Below are 20,914 nucleotides of genomic sequence, written 5' to 3'. Positions count from 1 at the left end.
AACTAATTTCACCTTTCCTTTTCTAAATCCATGTAGGCTCGGCCCCATTAGTCTGTGTATATCTAGATGGTCAATTTTGTTTTTCAGAATAGCTACCATTCTGTCTGGTACCTCTGGAGTCCTTTGGATTACCTCTGGAGTCCTTTTTAAAAATGGACGTTACATTGGCCATGCTTCAATCCTCAATTACTGTAGCCAATTTGAATGAGAAGTTAGAGATTACTAGTAAGTCTGCAATTTTATTTTTGAGTTTTCAGAACTCTAGTGATTTATTACCCTCTAGTCTGTCAATTTCCTGTCTTACATCTTCCTGGTTCTTTTGTGGACCACCAAAATAAACACTGAATAATGGCAGTTTAAAGATAGATCTTTATTTAGATAAAGTGCAGAATATTCCAGAAGAATGCAAGCAATTCAAAAGCAGCCTCTCAGAGCATTGTTGACACAAATTAATTACCAAAAGGGAAACTTTGATAAAATGAGAAAAATTGTTAGAAAAAAACTGAAAGGAGCAGCTACAAAAGTAGAAAATGTCCAAGAGGCGTGGTCATTGTTAAAAAAATACCATTCTAGAAGCACAGTCCAGATGTATTCCACACATTAAGAAAGGTGGAAAGAAGGCAAAACGATTACCGGCATGGTTAAAAGGGGAGGTGAAAGAAGCTATTTTAGCCAAAAGATCTTCATTCAAAAATTGGAAGAAGGATCCAACAGAAGAAAATAGGATAAAGCATAAACATTGGCAAGTTAAATGTAAGACATTGATAAGACAGGCTAAGAGAGAATTTGAAAAGAAGTTGGCTGTAGAGGCAAAAACTCACAGTAAAAACTTTTAAAAATATATCCGAAGCAGAAAGCCTGTGAGGGAGTCAGTTGGACCGTTAGATGATCGAGGGGTTAAAGGGGCACTTAGAGAAGATAAGGCCATCGCGGAAAGATTAAATGATTTCTTTGCTTCGGTGTTTACTGAAGAGGATGTTGGGGAGGTACCCGTAATGGAGAAGGTTTTCATGGGTAATGATTCAGATGGACTGAATCAAATCACGGTGAACCTAGAAGGCCTGATTGACAAACTGAAGAGTAGTAAATCACCTGGACCGGATGGTATACACCCCAGAGTTCTGAAGGAACTAAAAAATGAAATTTCAGACCTATTAGTAAAAATTTGTAACTTATCATTAAAATCATCCATTGTACCTGAAGACTGGAGGATAGCAAATGTAACCCCAATATTTAAAAAGGGCTCCAGGGGCGATCCTGGAAACTACAGACCGGTTAGCCTGACTTCAGTGCCAGGAAAAATAGTGGAAAGTGTTCTAAACATCAAAATCACAGAACATATAGAAAGACATGGTTTAATGGAACAAAGTCAGCATGGCTTTACCCAGGGCAAGTCTTGCCTCACAAATCTGCTTCACTTTTTTGAAGGAGTTAATAAACATGTGGATAAAGGTGAACCGGTAGATATAGTATACTTGGATTTTCAGAAGGCGTTTGACAAAGTTCCTCATGAGAGGCTTCTAGGAAAAGTAAAAAGTCATGGGATAGTGGTGATGTCCTTTCGTGGATTGCAAACTGGCTAAAAGACAGGAAACAGAGAGTAGGATTAAATGGGCAATTTTCTCAGTGGAAGGGAGTGGACAGTGGAGTGCCTCAGGGATCTGTATTGGGACCCTTACTGTTCAATATATTTATAAATGATCTGGAAAGAAATACGACGAGTGAGATAATCAAATTTGCAGATGACACAAAATTGTTCAGAGTAGTTAAATCACAAGCAGATTGTGATAAATTGCAGGAAGACCTTGTGAGACTGGAAAATTGGGCATCCAAATGGCAGATGAAATTTAATGTGGATAAGTGCAAGGTGATGCATATAGGGAAAAATAACCCATGCTATAATTACACAATGTTGGGTTCCATATTAGGTGCTACAACCCAAGAAAGAGATCTAGGTGTCATAGTAGATAACACACTGAAATCGTCGGTGCAGTGTGCTGCGGCAGTCAAAAAAGCAAACAGAATGTTGGGAATTATTAGAAAAGGAATGGTGAATAAAACGGAAAATGTCATAATGCCTCTGTATCGCTCCATGGTGAGACCGCACCTTGAATACTGTGTAAAATTCTGGTCGCCGCATCTCAAAAAAGATATAATTGCGATGGAGAAGGTACAGAGAAGGGCTACCAAAATGATAAGGGGAATGGAACAACTCCCCTATGAGGAAAGACTAAAGAGGTTAGGACTTTTCAGCTTGGAGAAGAGACAACTGAGGGGGGATATGATAGAGGTGTTTAAAATCATGAGAGGTCTAGAACGGGTAGATGTGAATCGGTTATTTACTCTTTCGGATAGTAGAAAGACTAGGGGGCACTCCATGAAGTTAGCATGGGGCACTTTTAAAACTAATCGGAGAAAGTTCTTTTTTACTCAACGCACAATTAAACTCTGGAATTTGTTGCCAGAGAATGTGGTTAGTGCAGTTAGTATAGCTGTGTTTAAAAAAGGATTGGATAAGTTCTTGGAGGAGAAGTCCATTACCTGCTATTAAGTTCACTTAGAGAATTGCCACTGCCATTAGCAATGGTTACATGGAATAGACTGTTTTTGGGTACTTGCCAGGTTCTTATGGCCTGGATTGGCCACTGTTGGAAACAGGATGCTGGGCTTGATGGACCCTTGGTCTGACCCAGTATGGCATGTTCTTATGTACCCCAAGTTACACACCAATGAACTAGTTTGTTTGTGTAATATTTTCCTAATTGGTTGGCATTATAATTTTATCTCATATGTTAACAGGGCTGGGATTCTTGTAAATCATGTGATTTCTTGTAAATTTTAAGTAAAAGGCAGGAACGAAACATGAGACTGAACTTTGAAATACATTTTTAACTTCTAGACTATATTCTAGCATTTCAACATATTCTGGCATATTCTGCTATTAATTATTAAGCAATAGTAGCTTGAGATTTATTTAATGTTTGGGAACTTGCTGGGTACTTGTGACTTGGATTGGCCCTGTTGGGCTTGATGGACCCTTGGTCTGATCCAGTATGGCAATTCTTATGTTCTTATGTTCTAACAATCTTGAATAGCTTTACTAGTCTAATCAATGCAATTTCACAGGGCAGTAATGATAGCTTCATAGGAAAACCTTTTCAAAGTGCCCTAACAGTTCACTGTGATTTGATTCAGTTCCTCTGAATCATCACCTTCAAAGAAGTTTATCAGTGTAAGTATCTCCCCAACACCTTCCAGAGTAAAGACTGAAGTGAAGAATTCATTTAGTTTTTCTCAGAGGACAAGCAGGATGGTAATCCTCACACATGGGTGAACATAATCAGATGGAGCCCCGACACAGAAAATGTGCGTCAGTTTCTAGAACTTTGACTTGGCATACTGAGCATGCCCAGCATGTCCTATACCACACAGCCACGTGGGGTCTCTCTCCAGTCTCTCTTTTTTTTCTGGGGAGCTGCAAGCATCACTTTGGCTTTTTTGGCCTTTGTGGAAAAATACTTTTTCTCTTTTCTCGAGTTTTTGTGGGTTTTCTTCACAGTGTTTGACACTGGGACCCTCTCGGTGCTTCCCCATAGTGTTCATTGTCAGGGTTTTCGACGCTTCTGATAAGTTTCCTTTTGCAGCCGATTTCCTGTGGCGGCGGCGCTTTGGTGCCCGCCGGCCATTGAGGCCCATCGCCATCAGATTTGATCTTTTCCTTTTAATTTCATCCCATCATGGCCATGTCCAGGTTTAAGCGATGCCCTCACTACCCGAAAACCATGTCCATCACGGACCCCCATGATAAATGTTTTCTGCCTGGAGGCATCGCAAGATGTCCGGGGTTGCCATGAATTTACCTTGATGACCCCTGAAGGATGTCATCTTCATCTCATCAAGATGGAGCGCATCTTCGGGTCGAAGAAGACCAAGCCATCAGCGGTATCGGCACCAAAGAAACATGGAGCCGCACCGATGGACACCAATCCATCGACATCAGTGGGACCATCAGTGGATAGGGTCGTTGGAACCGGCTACCCTTGGGTTCCTCATCTTTGGCCTTGGCACTGGGGAAACACTGTGCGGAGCATCAAAGGAAGCCGAAGGAGCATCAGCATCGGTCTCTGTCAATGCAAGTTACCGGGCACAGGGATGTGCCATCTCATGCTGTGATGCCCCCAAAGTGATTCTGTGGTGAGGAGAGCCAATCATCCATTGGTGCTGGGGGACCACAATGGTCTCCACGGTTCTGGTGCCAGTTACCGATCCTCCTCTCTGTTCCAGAAAGGATCTGGCCGCCCCACCTTCCTCCCAGTCTGTGTTGGCATCAGCTGTGTTTGAGGAGGTGCTCGAGCGGCAAGTCCTACTGGAGGTCGAGCTGGCATTGTGGACATCGGTCCAGTGGCACCAATGGCACAGGAGCCGGCATCATTGAACTTGGAATCACTTTTGGAGAATCTCCATGCGTTCATCTGCACGTTACCGACCCACCTGATGTCTGTGCCTATTAGGGCACAGAAACCTCCCTCTACCGATTCAGTGGTCGTGGCCAGTTCCTCCAAGGAGGAAGTTCCACGAAGGCTGGCAGAGAGACTGAGGCCTGCAGCCCCGGTCCAGCTCCATTGGTGCCTGCACTTGTGGAAAAGGCTGAGCGCCGATGTTCCCATCTCCTGTTCCTTTCAGTGAGGATGAGGGCCCTTATGACTTCTGGGGGGATGACACCATGGAGTCCTCTACCGATGACTCTGAGGGTCTCTCCTCACATCTCTTTCCTCCAGAGAGCGAAGGAAGTCTCTGCCTGAGACTTGATCTTTGCAGGTTTTGTACAGATGATGGCAGAAGCCATCCCATTTCAATTACTGACTGAGGAGGATGCCAGGCACAAAATTCTTGAAATCCTCCTGTTCATGAATCCTCCTGAGAAGATCATGGCAGTCCCAGTGCACGAAATCTTTAAGGACTTACTGATGAGGTTGTGGCAACCCCCCCCAGTTTCTCCTGTACACACGAAGATGGACGGGATTTACCTCGTCCAGAAGACTCCTGGATTCAATAAGCATCAGTTTCACTACCGATTTTGGACACATTGCTTGATGGCCCCGGGAAAGAATCACAGGGCGATGGATGCTCTTGGAAGGAAGGTATTTCGGGGGCTATGTTTATTGCCCATATAGCTTCCCACCAGCTCTACATAAGCCAGTACTCGCGGGACATCTGAAAGCAGGGGCAGGTGCATAATGGCCTGGAGTGAGGAAAACACTAAGTCCATGCGACCTACAATGTTTTCGAAATGGCATTGATGGTCTTTGCTCGTAGAATTTGGTGGCTGTGGGTCTCTGATCTCCGACCGGAGGTACAGGAAAGACTTGTGGTCATGCTGTGTATTGGGGAGAATCTCCTCAGAGAGAGGGTGAGGGATGCAGTGGCCTAGCTTTTAGGGACCACCATGAAACCCTCCAACACCTCTCCACCAGCACTCCGGAATTGTCATCCTCTTCTAGGAGGTTGGCAAGATTGGGGCAGAAGTCTTTATTTCTGCTAGTGGAAGTACAATGTCCGCCCCCTTGCTCCTGTCATCAGGATCAGAGAGCCCCCAAGGCCCAACCGGCACCTCAGTCAACTCCAGGGATGGGGATTTGACTGTGTTGTAGGGAGCGTTGTTCAGTTTGCCTGTACCTGGGATGAAGGATCCGCCAGTCAGGGGAAGTCTGCGGTTCTTTGCGAACCAGTGGCCCATTGTAATCTCAGATCAGTGGGTTCTTTCCATTGTCCGTCAAAGGTCCTGATTGAACCTATTGGGTGCCCTCCAAATTGCCCTCCGAGTCTGATTTGGGGCCAGTAGTTCTTCAGGAGATACTACTAGTGGAACTCACTCCCTCTTAACGGCCAGAGTGGTCAAGCCTGATCCTCCAGGTTATTCATGATTCCAAAGAAAACAGGAGGACTCAGTTTCATCCTAAACCTAAGGGTCTTGAACAGATTTATCAAGATAGAAAAGTTCAAGATGGTTTCCCTGGGCACCTTGCTCCCTCAGTCTGATGGATGCATACACTCACATCAAGATCTTCCCAGGTCATAGGAAATATCTGATTCATGGTGGGAAAACATCACTTCCAGTGTCGGGTGTTGCTTTTTGGGCTAGCATCAGCCCACAGGTCTTAGAAAAAATGTCTGGCATGGTCGCAACGCACCTTTGCAGGCTGGGGTGTATGTTTTCCCTTATCTGAATGATTGTCTGATAAAGTGCACATCTCAGACAGGGGCCGTCAGGTCCATGTGCTTGACCATCTGGGTGTTGGAGTCACTAGGGTTCATCATCAACTAGCCGAAGGCCTATCTTAGTCTGTCTCTCTAACTGGACTTCATAGGAACCCTGCCTAGACACAGCTCAAGCCAAGGCCTTTCTGTCTCATCAAAGGGCCGTTACTTTGATGTCTATCATGGCCGAGTTTCAGCAGAGCCAGCAGGTGTCAGTCTGACACATGTTGAGGTTATTGGGCCATATGACCGCAACCATCCATGTCATTTACTTGGCATGATTACACATGTTCAGGGCCCAATGGACCTTGAGGCGCCAGGCCACACAGAACCTCCAGGATCGCATCTGAATCACCTCGCCCCTCCGGGACTCTTTGTCCTGGTGGCTAGTACTTCCAGATCTGGAACGGGGGGATTTCATTCTGAAGTTGTCCTACCCAAATTGTCCTAAACATGGATGCATCCATCCTGGGATTGTGAGCTCATGTAGATGGGCTCAGCACCCAGGGTCTTTGGTCTACTTAGGAAAACTGTTGCCAAATCAATTTCCTGGAACTCTGGGCGATCATTACGCGCTATGAGCTTTCAGAGATCTGTCCTGAACCAAACCAACAACCAGGTACCGATGCGGTATGGCATCGTGTCAGGAAGCAGTTCAGATCTTGTCATGGACCCTGTCCACGGGATGGTGCTTAGGGGCCATGTACATGACTGGGACGGAGAATGTGTTAGTGGACAGACTGAGTCATGTCTTCAGACCACACGAATGGTCCCTGGACCCAGGGGTTTGCAAATTGAATATTCCACCTTTTGGGGAGCACGAAAGTGGATCTCTTTGCGTTTCCTTGCAACAGAAAGGTGACTGATTTTCTCCCTGACGGGACAGACGGAAAACCAGTCTCTGATGCCTTGACCCATCATTGAGGCAAGGGTATTCTTTATGCGTATCCTCCGATTCCCTTAGTGGCAAAGACTTTCTTGAAGCTTCATGAGGACAAGGGGACTATGATCCTCATAGCCTCTTATTGGCCAAGACTGGTCTGGTTTCCACTTCTATGGGAGTTGTCCAACCGGAGACCAATCAGTCTGGGGACTTCCCCAGATCTCATAATGCAAGAGCGAGGCAGGTTGCAACATCCCAATCTCCATGCCCTGTCATTCACAGCCTGGTTAAAACCGCCCTTGCAAAGCCTGAATGTTAAGTTAATTCTGAAACCACTTGATCTCTCAGAGGTTGTGTCCCGGGTCCTGGTGGCTTATAGAAGGCCTTCCAGTGGAAAATCCTATGGAATGAATTGGAAGAGGTTTTTCATGTTGTATGAGCAGAAGGCCCTAGATCCATTCTCCTGTTCCATACAAAGACTGCTTGATTACATTCTACACCTATTGGAAGCTGGCTTAAAATCCAACTCCATTAGGGTTCATCTCAGTGCAGTTGGCACATGGTACGCCCTTCTCTGTACAGCCTATAGTTGTATGATTCATGCAAGGCCTTCTTCAGTTGAAACCTCTCTTAAGGTCGTCTGCTGTGTCTTGGGATGTCAACATGGTGTTATCTCAGCTGATGAAAGCTTCTTTTGAGCCACTGCACACTTGTGACCTGAAGTACCTGACCTGGAAGGTCATATTTTTGGGGGCAATCACTCCAGGTCTTAGTGACTTATGCACCTTACACTAAGTTTTATCATGCATACGCACCCTAAGTTCTTGCTTAAGGTGGTGATGGACTTCCTTCTTAACCAATCCATCACCCTGCCATCATTCTTTCCCAGGCCCCATTCATACCAAGGCGAACGAACGAACACTGTATAGTTTGGACTGCAAGCAAACCTTAACTTTCTGTCTGGAGTGGACAGAAGCCTATAGCAGTCCACTCAACTTTTTAATTTTTTTTTTTTAATAGGAATAGGTTGAGCATTGCTGTTGCCAAACGGACACTATTCAGTTGGCTAGCAGATTGCATCTCCTTCTGTTACGCCTAGGCGGGATTGCATCTTGGGGGTCATGTCAAGGCTCATTCTGTCGGAACCAATGGCAGCATTAGTGGCCCATTTGCAAGCAGTTCCCCTGGAGGAGATCTGCAAAGCTACGAAGTGAAGTTCTCTCATTCACATCTCACATTCACATCTCACTATTGCTTGGATAGGGATGGCCAACGAGACTGGTTTGGCCAGTGAGTTCAAAACCTGTTTGAGGTGTAGAACCCAACTCTCCCACCTAGGGCCCCTTGTTTGTGTTCAGGCTGACTTCCCTTCTTGTTACTAACAGCACCATTGTTGTGCTCGTTGGCACCTGGTTGGGTGTCTGTTGGTCACCTTTTATGTTGGGGAGCAGCCTGTTGCTAGGGATTCACCCATGTATGAAGACTACCATCCTGCTTGTCCTCAGAGAAAGCAGAGTTTCTTACCTGTAACAGGTGTTCTATGAGGACAGCAGGATGTTATTCCTCAGGAAGCCCGCCTGCCGCCCCGTAGATTTGGGTTTCTCCTGGTTTTTTTTATAATTTGTCTTTCTATGTTATAAGAGTGGTTAGGGTCCCCTCATGGCACACTGAGCATCCACAGCATGCCCTATACTCTGCGTCCAAGTCAAAGTTCTAGAAACTTCGAGACAAGTTTTCTGTGTCGGGGCTCCATCTGTTGATGTCACCCATCTGTGAGGACTAACATCCTGCTGTCCTCGGAGAACATCTTTTACAGGTAAGCTACTCTGCTTTCTGCTATGATCTTGTCTTCCCTATGTTCTATGTAAACCGACCTGATTCGATACTTGTATTGAGAATGCCGGTATATAAATCCGAAATAAGCGACCCTTTAAAACCTCGATCATCTAGCGGTTCATCCAACTCCCTCTGTGCTGTTTGTTCAAATATAGAAGTTTTACCTCTGACAGGTTCCTGTACAAATTCTCTTTGTCTGCCTTATTAATGCCTTAAATCTAACTTGTCAATGCTTATGCCCTTTTCCATTTTCTTTATTTGAATCCACTTTCTAGTTTTTGAAGGACATTGTTTTGGCTTGAATAACTTTTCACCTCACCATTTAATCATGTTGGCAGTCGTTTGGTCATCTTTCTATCTTTGAATGAGAGGTGCTGTTACAAGCCAGATTATTAAGATAGTCTGTTTAAGTCTGAAATCTGTTTTTCTCCTAAAAAATCTCTGTTCCCTTATGCTTATTCATACTCCCTTCATATCTGTCTTTAGGATGCTGTGAACTGGCTGGGTTATACTTATCTGTATATCCGGATGCTGCGCTCTCCCACACTGTATGGGATTTCTCATGATGATTTGAAAGGAGACCCTCTACTGGAACAACGCCGTCTTGATCTGATCCACACTGCAGCGTTAATGTTGGATAAGAACAACCTCATCAAGTACGAGAAGAAGACTGGCATCTTCCAGGTCAGAGACAAAGGCTGGTTATTGTGCGGAGAGAGGGTCCTGTGTTTCTGGAAAAAGAGAGATTACCTCTAAAAAGCTGTGTGACGAGGTGCTTCCCCCTAGGATGAAGAATGCTGAAAATGGTGCAAATATATGTCCCATCACTTAGTATATAAGTTGACATTATAGTAATACTCCTAAAATTCTATAGGTAAGGCACAGAGAGCAGGGAAATATCTGAATCTCATCACATACCCTGTTTTATGTATCCACAAAAGTACGAGGAAGATACAAAGCAGCATTGGTGCAGTAAGAAACACTCAAAGTAGCAACTGAGGCAATTCTGAATACCCCTGGGGTGCCTTTATATAACACAGATTCAGGAGTCATGGAGAAGCTACAGTACTGGGGGATAGGAGTTAGCATCTCCATATTTTTGAGGTTTTTTGGGGGGAGTGAGGATTGGTGGGGTGGGAATTTGGCTTAATATCTTGCAGTGTAGTAGGACCTGGAGAGTGTCAGAATCTCCCTACTTGTCATGTCATGTGACAGGGCAAAGTAACAGAGGGAATATTAAAATGCAGCATTCTTTTATTAGCTGAGCTAGTGAAGATGCTCCTTTATTTATGGCCTAGAGTCCCCTGCAAAGTACCAGAAGGCTGTGGGTTCAAACACTAAGGTCCCCATTTGAAAAAAATGGACAGTGGAGCATTATAGAAACTTCAATCTTCCAGTATATACCCAGATTCAGTCCAGACTCCTGGGCTCTGTACCTCTGCTAGCAGATAGAGACAGACAATTCTACTGACACTGCTGTAAAACAAAGTATTTTTCTGACTCTAGCAGATAGTGCAAAACCTGCAGTCTGAAAAAAAAAAAAAGGAATTAAGAAGGAAAAGAAGATTTCTTGTTCGAGGTTCCTCTTAGGTAGTTGTGAGGTCCTGGTGGGGGCTATCCTCCCTGGTTTAGGTGGACGAGCAAGGGGATTGGTGATCCTTCTGTCCGGGAATCCGTGGGGCAGATATCTGGTGGCCCAGATCCCTCAGCCTGCATGAGACAACCTGGTGACCTGCTGCAGTTCTGCCTACGAGCCTTGGAAGGAGCAGGAAAGTATATTTGTTGAGCTTTGCTAAAGTTCTTTAAAAAAAAAAACAGGCTTTTTCCCTGTACATACCAGGATCAGTCCAGACTGCTGGGTTGTGCCTCCCCTCCAGCAGATGGAGTCAGAGAAAAGCTGAAAGGCACCCCCTAGATATACCGGTGTGCCTCCTGCGATCCCTCAGTATTTTCTCTGACTAGCAGATTGAGAGGCATAACCTGTGGTCCTGATCTCACGGTTTTCTACATTACTTACAGGTTTTGTTTGTTGGAATTAACCCTGACTAGATCAAGTAGTTTGTTCTTCCTTCCTTGTCTGTCTAGTTTAAAAAAAAAATTGATTTTGGATTAGGGGAAGCTGGTCTTGTTTGTTGGGGTATTCGCGCAGCGAGGTAGCAATCTTGCCGGGCAGGCTTGTAGGGCACTGCCCTCTAACTAGTTACCCGGAGCTAGGATAGTCCCAGGGGACAGGGGGAGAGCTTACCGGTGGGCCGGTCACCCTCCCCCCACAGTGCACATCTTCCAGAGAATTCCTCTGAAGGGGGCTTGTACTCAGATTTAATTAATCTTTAAAAAAAAAAAAAAAAAAAAAAATCTTTGTGCTCTGCAGCCGCGTGAGTCCTGCTGGAGGCAGGCAGTGAGCCTTTTCATTTCAGCCCCAGCCTGCCATCGATCAGTCCCGGGACTCCGGAGGGGGTGGCTGGTTCACCCGGCGCGATTCTGCAACTGTGTAGTGCTTACCTTTTTGGCGCGCTTTTTGTGGCAGCTTCTCTCCCCGCGTCGCCATGCCGCGTTCTTCGGCCTGCACGGCCGGTGTGGGGGGGCGGAGGCGTGACTCTCCCGAGAGGGTCTCTGCTCCCGATGCCTTCCCGGGGGCGAGGGACCCTCTCCGGAGCTGAGCGCTGCCCGCAGGTCTTCTTCCCCTGCTTCTTCGGCGCGGCCCCGGAGGGTTGCTGGATCAAGGTCGGCAGCCCCCGCCTCCCATAGAGGAGGAGGCGGCGGCCATTTTGAACACGTTGAAATCAGTAGGTACAGCGTCGGAGGAGGAGGAGGATTCCCCTCCTCTCTCCCCGCCGGCGGTTAGCCCGCAGAGCACAACCGGGTTTGAGGTTCCTCCACGCCCCCCCCCCCGACCCGCGAAACCCCCCCCCCAAAAAAAAAAACTGGTAAGGGCATTTTCTTCGACGTTGGTGCCTTTAAGGCACAAGCCCTTTTTGGAGGCAGAGGCGGGTTGGGAGGCAGCTGGACCCTCTCCCCCAAAGATTCCCAGGTCGGCACCGGAGCTGGGGGGAGAGGGGGCCCCCCTAGGATTCCCAGGTCCGTACCAGAGCTGGGGGGAAAGGGGGCTCAAAGTCCTCACACGCAGGGGGCTGCGGCAGTTCCGGAGGTACCGGATTCCTACAGTCAGGGGGCTGTAGAAGGGGCTGACCCCCCCAGGTCCTTCCTTTATTGGGAAGGACGAATTGAATTTTTTTTAATACAGCATGTTTTGAAGAGGGGACCCCTGTGAACTTTTCCCTTTCACCCCAAGTTGCTGCAGATTGTATATAAGGAATGGGACATTCCTGAAGCCTCTTTGCAGGCAGGGCTATGGATAAGCTGTACCCATTGCCGCCTGAGTCCTGGATAAGCTGTACCCATTGCCGCCTGAGTCCTTGGACCTTCTCAAAATTCGTGGATTTGGCGGTCACGGCCGTAATAAAGCATACTACCATCCCCGTGACAGGGGGGATAGCTTTGAAAGGTCTCCAAGTCCAAAAGTTGGAGGTCTTATTGTAACGTATCTTTGAGGTGCCGGCCTTAGGTGTCCGGGCGGCGGCCTGTAGTATCCTCATGCCGCAGGCCACGCTTCGCTGGATTCAGCAGATGCTTACAGTCCAGGATCTTACGCCGGATGAGGCGGAGCAGGCCAATTGCAGGAAGGCTGCGGTGGCCTACACGGCGGATGCCTTATATGATCTTCTCCGGACTTCAGCTCGTACTATGTCTTCTGCTGTAGCCACCAGGCGGTAGCTGTGGCTCTGTCGATGGGCAGCAGATCCTTCCCCTAAGTCCCATCTGGGTTCCTTTCCCTTCCAGGGAAAGTTGTGGTTTGGGGACGAGCTGGATCAACTCATCAAAACCTTGGGGGACAACAAGGTGTATCAGCTACCTGAAGACAAGCCCCGGCAGTCTCGATCCTTCAGGAATTCCAGGGGTCGATCTCGTAGCCAGCGCCGGTTCTCCTTCGGGAATTCCAGGGATCGAGCTCGTAGCCAGCGCCGGTTCCGCCTGGGGAGGAGCGGGACCTTTCCCCAGAGACAGCAGCGAGCGGGATCCTCACAGGCTTTCACCCCTACCAAGGCTACTCAATGAAGGCGTGCAGACCCATTCCTCGCTTCCGCGAATCGGGGGTCAGTTGTACCTATTTTGGGAGGAATGGGTCAAGATAACCTCGGACCTCTGGGTCCTCGACGTGGGAAGTCAAGGTTACGCGTTGGATTTTACTTGTCCGCTCCGGGATCCTTTCCTGGTGTTCCCCTGCGGCCCTCCGGAAAAGAGGGTAGCTGTGGCACAAACCTTGAACTGATTACGGGCGCTAGGGGCAGTGGTCCCAGTCCTGCCAGCCGAGCGTCGCACTGGCCTGTATTCGATTTCCTTCATAGTTCCAAAGAAGGAAGGCGCGTTAAAGGCCGATTTTGGAGTTAAAACAGATCAACAAGGCCTTACGGGTTCCCCGTTTTCGTATGGAAACGCTGCGGTCTGTCATTGCGGCCATCCACAAGGCAGAATTTGGGCTTCTTTGGATCTAACCGAAGCGTATCTCCATATTGGCATCCAGGAATGCCACCAGAGGCTCCTGAGGTTCATGGGGCTGGGTTTTGAGCCCTTCCATTCGGGTTAGCGACTGCCCCCAAGGGTTTCACCAAGGGTTCTGGTGATCGTCGCGGCTTTTCTGCGCCGTCAAGGGATACTGGTTCATCCCTATCTCGACGATTGGCTCATCTGAGCAAAATCGGAAGTGTGGTGCAAGCAAGCGGTTCGGTTAGTGGTAGAGCAGCTTCAGTCACTAGGTTGGGTAGTCAACTTTGTGAAGAGCCAGTTGAAACCAACTCAGCACTTGAAGTTTCTCGGAGCCCGATTCGATACTGCGCTGGGCAAAGTTTCCCTGCCCCATCAGCGGCTGGTCGATCTGATGGCTCAAGTTCAATCTCTGTTGGATCTGCAGCTGCCTACGGCCTGGGTTTATTTACAGGTCATTGGTCATATGATGTCTACTCTGGAGATGATACCATGGGCCTTGGCGCATATGCGGCTTTTCCAAACAGCGCTGCTTTCTCGCTGGGACACTAAGTCCGAGGCGGACGACATGTTGTTACCATTGCTGGAGCCGGCCCGGTCCAGCCTCGCGTGGTGGCTGATCCCGGACCATCTTTTGAAGGAGGTGGACTTGGAACCTCCACCTTGGATAGTCGGGACGACGGATGCCACTCTGTCCGGCTGGAGGGGCTGGGTGTCACTCCCGAGCGGTGAGGGGAAGTGGTCTCCTCACCAGACCTCCTGGTCCATCAACCGTCTGGAGACCAGGGCGGTCCGTCTGGCCTTGCATCACCTTCTTCCGATGATTCACGGTCAAGCGGTGCGAGTTCTGTCGGACAACGCGACGACTGTTGCATATATAAACCGACAGGGAGGCATGAAGAGTCGTCCGGTGACGGCCGAAGCGTCATTGTTAATGGCCTGGGCGGGACGCTATTTATCCCGTATCGCGGCCACCCACGTTGCAGGAGTGGACAACCTTCAGGCAGATTATCTCAGTCAACAGCAACTAGACCTGGGAGAGTGGGAGATGTCGGCCGAGGCGCTGTATCTCATAACTCAGCAATGGGGAACTCCGCACTTGGATTTGATGGCGACTCGTTTAAATGCCAAGGCGGCGTGTTTCTTCTGCCGAAGACGAGAGCACGGATTATGTGTTTCCTCCATGGCCTCTAGTGGGAAAGGTGTTGAGGCGCAGAGTCCCATTGCGGTCCGGTGATTCTCGTGGCACCGGAGTGGGCACGACTCCCGTGGCTCGCGGATCTCGTCACTCTAGTGGTGGACGGGCCGTTGCGTCTAGGTCATCTCCCAAATCTACCTCACCAGGGTCCAGTGTTTTTCGATCAAGCGGATCGCTTTTGTCTAGCGGCTTGGCTTATGCGAGGCGACAGTCGCGGAAGAAAGGTTATTCGGAAGCGGTGATATCTATCCTCCTTCGGACGCGTAGATCCTCCACCATTTTGATTTATGCGAGGGTAGGGAAGGTTTTTGACTCAGGGTGTCGTGACTTACATATTGCGCCACGGCAGGCTTCAGTGGGCCATATCCTTACCTCCTTTTCAAGATGGTTTGAAAAAGGGATTGGCCTACAGTTCTCGTGTTCAAGTGGCGGCTCTAGGCTGCCTGAGGGGCAAGGTTAAAGGATGTGGCTTGGTTTTTTTGCGTGGAGTTCGGAATTTGCGTCCGCCGGTGAGAAGCCCTTGCCCTTCCTGGAACTTGAACTTGGTGCTCCGGGGTCTCTGTTCGGCCCCTTTTGAGAAGGTTAAGAGGGCTACCTTGAAGGATTGACGCTCATGACGGTGTTTCTAGTGGCCATTTCGTCGGCGCATCGTGTCTTGGGGTTTCAGGCTCTTTCATGCAGGGAACCATTCGTGCGTATTTCTCAGTCTGGAGTGTCCTTGTGTACCGTACCTTCATACTTGCCTAAGGTGGTGTCAGCCTTTTCACGTTAATCAGACAGTGGATTTGCCCTCCTTTTCCGAGGAAGAGTAACAGTCCTCGCAAGGTCGGGACTTGAGGCGGTTGGATGTCCGTCGGGTTCTCCTGCGATATTTGGAGGTAACTAATGAGTTTCGACCATCGGATCACCGGTTTCTGTTGTGGCATGGGCCCAAGAAGGGTCTTCCGGTCTCCAGGACAACTATCGCACGCTGGTCGAAGGCCGCAATCACGTCCACTTACATTGGTTGCAGTAAGTCTGTCCCTGATGGGCTTAAAGCTCACTCTCTGAGATCTAAGGCAACTTCCTGGTCTGATAGCCAGTTCGTGTCTAGACAGGAGATTTGCAGGGAGGCCACATGGAAGTCCTTGCATACGTTTGCTTGCTAGGATGTTCGTGGTCCGCCAGAGAGTACTTTGGAAGCACGGTCATTCGAGCGGGACTCTCGGGGTCCCACCCCATTTAAGGCGGGTTGGGTACATCTCAGCAGTCTGGACTGATCCTGGTACGAACAGGGAAAGGAAAATTAGTTTCTTACCTGATAATTTTCGTTCCTGTAGTACCAAGGATCAGTCCAGACGCCCGCCCAAGTCTTTTTCAGGAGAGTCCGCTCGTACCTTGTTCTGTGTCTGCTTACTTTATTCACAGTGTTTTACATTGCCATGTTGGATAATAAGTATGAATGCATCTTATACGGTAAGTTGTTCTAAGTTTCGTCTCTGGTTCGAGGCATCCGTTCTGTTTAGACACATAGGGGCACTGTTTCTACTTGATCTGGTCAGTGGTTGGGTTGAATTGGTTACTTATTCAGCGGAGGTATTTAATTATTTCCTTCTGCTTTGATATCAATTATACTGAGGGATCGCAGGAGGCACACCAGTATATCTAGGGGGTGCCTTTCAGCTTTTCTCTGACTCCATCTGCTGGAGGGGAGGCACAACCCAGCAGTCTGGACTGATCCTAGGTACTACAGGAACGAAAATTATCAGGTAAGAAACTAATTTTCCTTTATTTTTCTTGCTATCTCACAGTGCTGGGGCCAGCGCTGGTGTCCGGGGGATTTTAGAGGCAAGGCAGCAGATGCTACAGGCAACTTTCAGCTCTCCGGGAGTGAATAAAGGCATGAAGCGCTGAGCACGCAGTCTGGGCTATGCCACGCAGCGCTTCATGTCGGGCCTGCAGGGAGTTGCATTTGCGCCTTAACAGGGATAACCTTTGCTTTTTAGGTGCTTGGTTAGTGGGGAGGGTGTGTTTGCAGGTCCCTGCTCTCACACTAGAGCTGGGTCAGGCCTTCACTTGTGTCTGACAGCGCAGCAGTGGCCATCTTTAATTCAGCCACACGGTTCCCAACGGCCTTTGGAGAGCTTGATGTTTCCCCACCGCATTTGTCTCCAGCGGAGTCTAATGTGGAGATGGATCGAGAGGAATTTGCAGGGGGGGGGGATTCCCCCTCTGTGCTGACTCTGTAAATGGGGGTTTTGCTCTGAGGACTCTCGGGCCTTTTCATCCAAGTTTGTTGTTTTGATGCATAATGACTTTTTGGCCCAGAAGGCATCAGGGGATCTGGTAGGTCATGCTCTCAATCCTTAGAGGGACCCAAGTCGCGTGTCAAGCCGGGTCCCGCAAAGCATAAACAGACCAACGGGGTTCGGCGTTTGGTAGTCCTGTCTTTGGTGTCTATTGGCCTTCAGGGGGATACTGACTAATCCAAGGATTTGCAGAAGTTCCCTGGGAGAGGATCTTTGGGCTGATCCGCTGTGGGGCATGCTGGATCTGGAGGAGGTTTCCATGGCTGAAGGGGATGATCCCAAGATGGTACGTTTCTTTTGTAGAGAGGAGCTCTGGCGACTGATTCCACAGGTTCTTCAGGAACTCTGTGTCAAGGTGACACAGGAAGACTCTGACTTGGAAGGAGCAGATCCAATCCTGGATGGCCTGCCTGGATCAGTAAAGACTTTTCCCTTTCATAAGTCGGTATAAAGCTGGTAGTTCAGGAGTGGGATACACCAGAATCTGGCCTGTGAGTTGGCAGAGCTATGTCTAAGCTCTATCCCTTATCGGAGGAGACCTTGGAGTTGTTGGCTCTTCCCAAGATGGATTCTTCGGTGGCGGTAGTAACCAAGAAGACATCTATTCCAATAGCGGGATTGGCTGCATTAAGTGATGTGCAAGATCGCAAGTTGGAGCTTTATCTCAAAAGAATTTTTGAAGTTTCGGCCCAAGCCATAAGGGCTGTGGTGTGCAGCAGTCTGCAGAGGGCATGCTGTGTTGGATCCAGCAGTTGCAGGATTCTCAAGCTTCAACAGGAGCTACAGCACAGCGGGCTGACTGTCTCGAGGCAGTGGTGGCTTAGGGAGCAGATGCCTTATACAACCTGGTCAGGACCTCTTCCCGAATTATGATGATGGCTGGGTCTGCTAGAAGCTTGCTGAGGCTACAGAATTGGTCGGTGGACATGTGGTCCAAGTCGCAACTTGGAGCTCTTCCTTTCAAGGGGAAGCTGCTTTCCTAGCATGTAGCCAGATGAACTCAGGACCATTGGGTTATGCTCTCCCGCCAGCAAATGGAGGCTGAGTCAGATTTCAAAGCTGATATCACCCTAGATACACCACTGCAGTGACCTTAGCCCTTCAGTATTTCTCCATCTCTAGCAGATGGTGGACATACCTCTCACTATGGGGATTGCTGTACTTTTTGGAAGGAGAAATTCTACATTTAAATTGGAGAAAAAATTGAGACCCACTCTCCAGCTGTGATACCTAATGGACCCTCCCCCCATTGAAAATTCCTGAGGCAATTTCTGAGATCCCTCAGAAGCGTGCCTTGTTCCGGTAGCCTGTTCCCAGCATGGAATTTGCTGCTCAAGCAGCTGAAAGGCAGTGGGTGCATGAAGGCCAAAGCACACTCCCCCCGCAACAGGAGACAGTCTCCTTGCTCAGCCAGTAAGTGCTGAGCCCAGGTAAGTTAAAAAAAAAAAAAAAAAAAAAAAAAAAAAAAGAGAGAGAGAAGATTTACCACTCAATTCAGAGACGTTTGGAGGGGTTTTTGGTAAGACTTCCTCCGGTTTCCTTGCTTGGCACAGCCAAGAAACACAAGTGCCTTTCTCTCTGTGCTGCTTGTCATATTAGGCCTCCACAGTCTGACCTGGATTCCAACTTATCTCGGCACTGTGAGGAAGCCCAGCGAGTGTTGGCCTCCCTGGACTTTGCTAAGCCCGGCTCCTCACATTCAGACAGGGGCGGATTGACCTATCAAGGGATCAGGCATCCCCCGGTGGGCCGGTCTAGCTGGTCACGTGGTCTCGACCGCGTGGCTCTTCCTCAGCGTCTCCCGGCCAGCCCCCGCCATTAGACCAAACCAGCGTGGGCCGAAGAAAAGATTAGCCAGCCCCCGCGGAAGACCAAGCTGGCAGGGGGCCGATTAAATTAAAATCGAGGCCGGCGGCGGCCGAAGAAATGAAGATGGGGGCCGACTAAATTAAAATCGAGGCCGGCGGCCGAAGACATGAAGATGGGGGCCGACTAAATTAAAATCGAGGCCGGCGGCCAAAGAAATGAAGATGGGGGCCGACTAAATTAAAATCGAGGCCGGCGGGCGGCAGCCGAAGAAAAGAAGATGGGTGCCTCTCAGCCAGCCTCAAGCGGGGGCTGGCTGGGCAGCGCCTATCTTCTTTTCTTCGCCCTTCACCGGCCTCAATTTTAATTTCTTCGGCCCCCGCTGGAGACCAGCCGGGGGGCCGAAGAAATTAAAATTGAGGCCGGCGGAGACTGAAGAAATTAAAATCGAGGCCCCCACTGAACAGCTGATCGCCGGCGGTTAACAGCACTGGTGTTCACTTCTTCGGCCCCCGCCAGCCTCAATTTTAATTTCTTTGGCCCCCGCCGGAGACCAAGAGGGCCGAAGAAAGTAAAATCGAGGCCGGCGGGGGCCGAAGAAGTGAACACCGGTGCTGCTAACCGCCGCTGAGACCAGCTGTTAAGTGGGGGCCTTGGATCGGAAGGGTGCTTCTGTGTGTATGTGAGAAAGGAACGGTGCTTGTGTGTGTGTATATGTGTTTGTGAATGTGAAAAGGGATGGTGCTTCTGTGTGTGTGTATGCAGTATGTATGTGAGAAAGGAATCTGCCAGTTTAAAAAAAAAAGAAATGTGATAGTACATATACCTCAACGTTTGTGCTGGTAGTGCAACTTTTGAAAAGTTGGATGAAAGATTAAATTACTGAATGTTAAGCATCCCTCTTCTGGAAAATAAAATTTAGCAAAGTGGGTAGAAACAAATACTAAAGCAAAAAAAATTAAACTATTTAAAATGTTCCTCTCAGCAAAATCACAAATTTAAGATACTGATGCCTGGTGGGTTTTTTTTTTAAGCATAATTTAAGCATGAAGACTAGAATAGTTCCAATCTGAAACTGTTTTGCTATTCTTTTTAAGCCTTTAGAAAATGTATATTTTTAAATGACTAAGACTGGAATCTTCCTATTTAAAAGGGAAGTTGACTAAGGATGTCTTTCGGTTCCATATCTCCCACATGAATAATCATATGACTGATAGTTTGAAGAAAGACACTTGTTTTATTGCCTGAAAGCACAAAACAAGAGAAGCTGTAGGGTGTGGGTGGCTGTCCCTTGGGAGGACAGAACCTGAAGGAAGGGTGTCATTTCGCCTTCTGATAGGAATGTGGTTTTCTTATTTAATGGTTGGGATCATCACTTTCACTTTTAGTAAAAGTGAAAAATGCTGCAAGTCTGAAAGCAAGGTGCTTCAGTGAGAGACAGGTAGGGTGCTTCTGTGTGTCAATGTGTGTGCGCAAGAGAGATGGAGCATGTTTTTGGCTGGCTTGTGGCTGTGAGAGAGAGCATGTGTGTGAGTGAAAGCCTTTGTGTAAGTAAGAGAGAGTGAGAGCATTGTGTGATTGAGAGAGATTGGCCAGAGAGATGACGTGTGTATGTGTGAGACTGATCAGGGAGATGACTGGTATGTATGTGTGTGTGTGTGTGTGTGAAAGAGAGAGACTGGTTGGGGAGATGATTGGTGTGTGAGAGTCAGAAACTGGTCTTGAGGGTATGACTGGTGTGTTTGTGTGTGAGAGAGAAGAGATTGGTTGTGGTCCCTAAGAAAGAGGACCGTGAGGACAGCTTCAGCAGCTACTACTGCTTCTGGTGTGGCCTGCAAGGGAAAGGAGTAGGAGAACTGCTGGAGAAGAGGGTAAGTAAAGGTGGCTTTTTAAGTTCATTTTTCTTGATTGACTACCATTTTAATTATTGGGTAGTATGTGATGTATCTGCTGTTTGAAATATTTTATTGGTGTTTGGTAAAGGTTTCAAAATTTGCTTGAGTCTTTAATGGATATTCTATTCATCAGCTGTTTTGAAATTATTTTATTAGTATGATTTTTTAATTTTGATTCATGATTTATTTATCTTGATTTTATTGATTG

The 20,914-nt window shown here is 48.1% G+C and overlaps 1 protein-coding gene across 1 annotated transcript in view; it reads left to right on the top strand.

The window, feature by feature from the left end:
- SNRNP200 (small nuclear ribonucleoprotein U5 subunit 200) overlaps nucleotides 1-20,914 on the top strand; it is a 915,618-nt gene that overhangs the window by 409,905 nt on the left and 484,799 nt on the right. Inside the window, exon 21 of the mRNA XM_029604465.1 lies at nucleotides 9,464-9,661. Within this exon, the coding sequence (XP_029460325.1) occupies nucleotides 9,464-9,661 (198 nt within the window). The remainder of the gene's footprint in view (nucleotides 1-9,463; nucleotides 9,662-20,914) is intronic.

This window comes from Rhinatrema bivittatum, chromosome 5, assembly GCF_901001135.1.
Source record: "Rhinatrema bivittatum chromosome 5, aRhiBiv1.1, whole genome shotgun sequence".
Lineage (NCBI taxonomy): Eukaryota > Metazoa > Chordata > Amphibia > Gymnophiona > Rhinatrematidae > Rhinatrema > Rhinatrema bivittatum.
Note: the sequence above shows the minus strand (reverse complement) of the source record. Positions and strands in the feature narration are given on the sequence as shown.